Source organism: Podarcis liolepis (genome assembly GCF_965112155.1).
Source record: "Podarcis liolepis genome assembly, chromosome: 2".
Classification (NCBI taxonomy): Eukaryota; Metazoa; Chordata; class Lepidosauria; order Squamata; family Lacertidae; genus Podarcis; species Podarcis liolepis.
The window spans coordinates 62,871,438-62,877,451 of NC_139555.1; the positions used below are offsets into that span (position 1 = coordinate 62,871,438).

Consider the following 6,014-nt stretch of genomic DNA (forward strand, 5'->3'; position numbering starts at 1 on the left):
CTTTCAATTATGTTTCCACAGAGATTGGCCCATTACCCTCTTCCGGAAAGGAAGTGGCAAGGACCAAGGGGGCTAAGGGGGCCGCAGCAAGGAAAAAAGGAGCGGGAAGCGTCGGCTCCAAAGCCGCCTCTGCGAAGAAAGCTGCCGCAAAGGCCCAGAGCAACGGCAGCACCAAAAGGAAACCTGCAGGGCAGTTGCCACTCACCCTGCTGGCCAGCACTCAAACCGCACAACTTGGCTCAGAGGAGGCCGCAGCCCAAGCTCCTGGTGCAGCCGCCCAGGGAGAGCCCCAAGCCACCCCTGTTGCGGCAGTCAAGCGTCCCAAAGCAACCAAATCTTCCAAGGCTGGGGCAAAAGAGAAGCCGTCCAAGAAGCGAAAGCTGGCAGCTGGGGATGCTGGCCTGGGCGAGCCGAAGGGAAAGAAGCTGAAAGCAAAGAGTGGTGTAGAGGTGCCGAAAAAGCTGAAGAAGAAGAAGAAAGACAAGTCTTCAACCGGCAGCGAAACACCAAAGAAAAAAGGCAGCAAAGAGAAGAAAGCTGATAAGAGTAAGAGCATCACACACACACACACACACACACACACACACACACACACCATACAATCCCAGGTGTCCCTTGCCCTATTCAGCACACTCTGCTGCCCCCAGATGGGCTCGTGCGGTATTGCTAGCTGGCAAGAAAGCTTAGTGTGCATTTGTGTTAGTAAGCAAAGGATGCAAGATTTCAGACCAGCAGGTTTCTCTGCAGAGGACCGTCTCTTCAGTGGGCTTTGATTAGGCTTCTGTTATCCCTGACTACTGACCATGCTAACCTAGGCTGATGGGAGTCAGGAGTCCAGCAAATCTGGAGGTCACCAGGCTGTGGCTGCCTGCCCTTCTCTACCCTTCTGCCAAGCTACGCAGAAGGCTGACTCTGAATCCTGTGTTCAGAGAGTCTCGAAAAACACAATCCCAACTTTTCATCCTCCTGTTTCCCCATAGCCTATGTGGGTTCCCTGTTGTTGTGGATGCACCCAGTTGATGCAGTCTCTATTCAGGTGTTCTGCTTCTGTGTCAAATGGCGGGGGCAGGGCTGTGTCACAGGTGCTGAGTGGTGCCCGTCCAAGCATCTGCAGGGAAGATAGGGAGGCTTTCATGTGTGGAGCTGCACGCAGCCTCCTTACAGACACCAGCCCTGTACAATGTCAGGGGAAAGAGCTACTCTGGGTTTTGATTTAATGCAGAAGTAGAGCATCTGAATAGGGCCTGCTGTTGTATTGTCCCTATTTTGTTCCATTACGTTGCATAGTAAGCTGCTTTGGTGGTGGTTTAACAGAAAAAGCAGGGTGTGAAAAATAAATCTCAAACTTAGGACCAGCTTGATGTGCCTAAGGTAAAGGTAAAGGGACCCCTGACCATTAGGTCCAGTCGTGGCCTACTCTGGGGTTGCGGGGCTCATCTCGCTTTATTGGCCAAGGGAGCCGGCGTACAGCTTCCGGGTCATGTGCCTTATCCTCATATAAATTGGTCCATCAGGCTGGGCTCCCTTTGCTTTGCAATGTTGCCTCCCAAACAATGTAGTCGTGTGGCCGGAGTTTCTTCGCTGCCAGTGAATAAGCTGGCTGCCTTACTCAGCAAAGCTCTTCCTACTTAAGGCCATGCCTGTGCTTGTAAGGGATTTCTGCCGTGCAATTTGGAGCAGCAAGGACCATTTTCTGCAAATGCAGGAAAGGACAGAAGCCATATGCATGTATGTCCCATAAAAAGGGCAGCCCTTGCTGTTGTGGTGTTTTTGCACATTCCAATTGTGTGCATGCACTCTCACCCCCAGCTCTATTTTCCCCTCCATTTTGCTGGTCCTGGCAAGGCAGGGGTAAGAGGAGAAATCTCCGCTATTAAATGGCCAGGCATCTGTGTGGCCCCACTGAGCTAGGGAACAGCCTTCTGTCCTACATAGGAAAGGGTCTGTTTTTAAAAACAAATGGAAAAGTACCATCCCAGTTCCATGCATAGATTCACAGGGGGAATGAAATTCAGTTTCAAGGGCTGCTAGTTCTTGTGACATTTAGCAGTAATTGAGCAAGCCGTGGATATATGTGCTGATGACTCTACAGTATTAAAGCTGCCTTTAAGTGCTGAGAGCTGCTGTTACCACACAGAGAGGGTGGGGAGAGGATGGCTGTTAATCATTCTCTGTTAAAAGAGCAGCTCCAGCCTGTGTGAGGCTCCTGCTAAGATTTGGTACATTCCTGTTGCTAGTATACTTCCATAGTGATTTCTCTCTCGCTTTGCTGCTGCCTCACACAGGGAAAGACTGTTCCAGTCCTCCTCCAGCAGAAGATGAGAAAGGGCAATGGAATAGATGGGAGGGGAGATTTCTGACAAAGCTGAGTTACAGCTATATTGTTGGGCAAGGATGAGGCTCTGACTTAACATATATAGCTTTTGGAAAAATCAGCTATGCACGGATATATACATATGGCTGTATTGATCCAGGCACTGGGCAAATGAATCACTAATGCAAAAAAGAATGCGGTGTCTGATATCTGTGCAAGGAATGTCTTCAGTTTCTCCCTCTATAAACCAGAGACATGACTGGAAAGTCATTTAATATATAAAGGCTAGATGTTTGTGGCTTATTTTGCACATTCCCAAAGAGCAAGATGATCACCAACATTTGCAAACCCCCCATTGGCAACGCTGAGATTCTGAAAAGTTCTCACAAATTCTTGTGTAAATACCATTTTAGTGGTTTTGCAGAAAGAAACTGCATCTGCGATCCTTCCCATGTAGCCTGTACATTCTAATATACAGAGATTGCCTAAGTATATTGCTTTTGTTGTGCAGAATGCAGTATACGCCAAAGACTTCCCTCCAGTTGCTGGGTCACTCTGGCCTGAACTTCATTTGTTTTTTCGCTAGTGACGGAGGGCACCCTGAGCCGCAAGTTCCGAGGACGCTGTGTTTCTGTTGTAGCTCCGCTAGCCCTGCTAAATGGGGGCTTGGGTGCTGTGTGCCATGCCTGTTGTGTGATCCCACTTGCTGCATTACTGCCCATAACAAGGGTCATTGTGAATGATGGAAATCCTTGTATAGGGACTCTCCTTGCCAAAGAGGATTCATCTGTAATGGGAAAGTGCTTTCTCTAAATAATGGGAACATGCCTTTGTTCCCCCCTTCCCCAGTCTTTCCCAACCTACAATTCCCATCAGCCTCAACCAGCATGGCCAAAGGTCGGGGGTGATGAGAGTTGCCTTCTTATGCTGTTACCTAAATGTAGTTCTTTTCTTAACCTAGGAAATGATCCCACATAGCTGAATGAGATTGCTTCAGGACTGAAGAGCTTCTTCTTCCACAGCCTCCCCTGTTTATGGAGAGCCAAGCAGATCTTGATTACACTGGCTAATAATTTGTAATAACCTCAAGATTTAAAAAAAACAGGTTCTTATTTTCTTTCTTGCATAATTGTTTTATAGAGAAAAAGAAGAGCAAAAAGTTGGAGTCTCTTACCGCAGATGGATCAAAGAAGAAGAAGAAAAAGAAGGTAACAGGACACTAGAGAACTTTTTGGGATGGGTAAACCTGTCTGTAAGCACTTGAACTTAATGGGGCTTGCTTCTGAGTAGACTTATACAGGATTGCTCCATCCGTGTTAGGTTGTTTGCATTTGAAGAGGCTCCAGGACTATGCTGTTTTTCCAAAACCAGGTGTGACTGCAGCCTAGAATACTTACGCAATTTGGTCTACATATTTCCAAAGTTGCTAGGAGACAGCCTTGTCAGAGGCATTCCTTAGCTTAAGGATTATATGCAGGTGGTGTAGAAACAACAAACCCATATCAATGATGCAAATACAGGATTAAAGAATGGAGGTGACACCCTGCCCCATGTTAACAGTCTTGTCTGTCTTAAATTTTGTTTTAGTGGAGTGGCTTTATTTCCACCTATTTCCTTGTATCCATGAGAAGGAAGACCTATTGTCCATCTTACTGTACAGCTTGAAAACACTCTGAAAGTGAATTTTTCAGCTCAGTTTCTCTTTCCCCGGCGTGTTCTGTGTGTATAGGGAAATTTTAACACTGGGGCACATTCACATGTGCATCCCTCACTCCCAAACACAGTCATACCTTGGATCCCGAACGCCTTGTGAGTCGAACGTTTTGGCTCCCGAGCGCCGCAAACCTGGGAGTGTTCCGGTTTGCGAACTTTCTTTGGAACCTGAACGTCCGACGCAGCTTCTTCGGCTTCCGATTGACTGCAGGAGCTTCCTGCAGCCAATCGGAAGCCATGCCTTAGTTTCCGAATGTTTTGGAAGTCGGACTTCCGGAACAGATTCTGTTCAGCTTCTGAGGTACGACTGTATATATGTACACATATACACATACAGGTGGATGCATATATTGTCCATAACTATATTGTGTCCCTTGTGAGTGCTGTGAGGAGCTTTTCACTTTGCTTATCTTGGAGTTTTTAACAAAAGTCAAGTACAATGGGATACAGTGCTGTCTGTACATTGGGTTCATTTACTTGGTCCGAAACCAAATTATTCAGCTAGTTTCAGATAACTTGTCCTTGCCATATGAGTGAAAGACTGCCAATACTCTATTTCAGTAACTAGCTTTTTACTATTTTGCCATATTCAAATCTGCGGTACATTCTAATACTGTAAGATGCGGTGCTGGCATGTGACACCGCTCATAGGAAACTTGCATTGCAAGAAACTTTGCTTCCTCCTAAACTTCATTACCTTTAGGTTACGTGGCTGTGGGATGCATTTATCGCTCATGAAGCAATCCCTTTAAAAAAGAGGGGGGGGGATCAGGGCTTTCCCAAGACATTTTGCCACTTGATGGCATCCCCTCCTCCCAATTCCATCTATAGAAGCCGATCTGATTGGCAGCTGGGGATTTCTTCAACACAAGTGGCAGGGTGGCTTTCACCACTATACCTGAGAGCAGCAGACTAGTTTAAGGGTCTTGAGGTGGGTGGTGTGACACACACGCAGTTCGGTTCAGCCTTGCATAGCAGTAGTTTTTCTTTTGCTTGGTTGTCTGGAATATGGCCTAAAAGCTAAACTAGGCTGTGAGGTGAAAGCCAGGCTAGAGCTACTTAATTTGTCTGACAGGATGGTATGAGTTCTTGTGCTTCAATTGTTGCCCAGACTCTCCAGAAAATGGGCCTGAACCGAGCACTTTGCCCTGAGCTAACATAATTTCTTCAAGGGAGTCTGAAATTTCCATCAGTCCAAACGAGCTTGAGATTGACACCCTTCCCACCCACCCCAGAATTAAGTTTTGCACCGGAGCACTAAAGATTTGAGATGCCCTTTCCCAGCATGCTTTGTGTTTCTTAAATGGAGAATTGAGTCTTATTTTGCCCGCATTTGAGATTGGGAGCAGGAAAGATGGTTGCATGCGTGGCTGAGCCTAGAAAGAACTGGAAGGACCTGTTTCACCATCTGAAACTGGGTCTGTGTTCTCTGTACTGTGAAGGGAGCCAAGGACGTTGGAGGCAGTGCCAGTTCTTGGGGCGGTGGGGGCGTAAAAACAACAACAGACCTAAATTGTTCTGGATTTCTTTCAGAAAACTGGTGATCTTGAGGGAGCAGCATGAGCCGGTAAGTATCTTTTTGAAGTATTCTGCCAATTAGTTCATGTCAACTTGGCAAATTCCGATGGCTCTTTTTCTCTGGCTAGAGCCTTTTGCTTAGGAAATACAGTGGTGCCTCGCAAGACGAAAAGAATTCGTTCCGCGAGTCTTTTCGTCTTGTGATGTTTTTCGTCTTGCGAAGCACGGTCCGTCGCAACTGCGCCTCTTCAAGCGGCTTTTAAAAAAAAGCGCAAGACGTTTTCGTCTTGTGAAGCAAGCCCATAGGGAAATTCGTCTAGCGAAGCAACGCAAAACCGAAAAACCCTTTCGTCTAGCGAGTTTTTCGTCTTGCGGGGCACCACTGTACTCTCATTCAAGGCAGCTGGCATGGGCTTAGCCAGGATTCCTGTTCAGGGGGGCAGAACCTCAGTTAAGTATTTTTTTTTAT

General features: G+C 46.9%; 1 protein-coding gene across 1 annotated transcript in view; it reads left to right on the plus strand.

Annotated features, from left to right (window-relative positions):
* TCOF1 (treacle ribosome biogenesis factor 1) overlaps positions 1–6,014 on the plus strand; it is a 41,888-nt gene that overhangs the window by 33,276 nt on the left and 2,598 nt on the right. The window contains exons 15-17 of the mRNA XM_083488331.1: positions 22–546; positions 3,455–3,522; positions 5,561–5,594. Of these exons, the coding sequence (XP_083344457.1) occupies positions 22–546; positions 3,455–3,522; positions 5,561–5,590 (623 nt within the window). The 3' untranslated portion in view covers positions 5,591–5,594. The remainder of the gene's footprint in view (positions 1–21; positions 547–3,454; positions 3,523–5,560; positions 5,595–6,014) is intronic.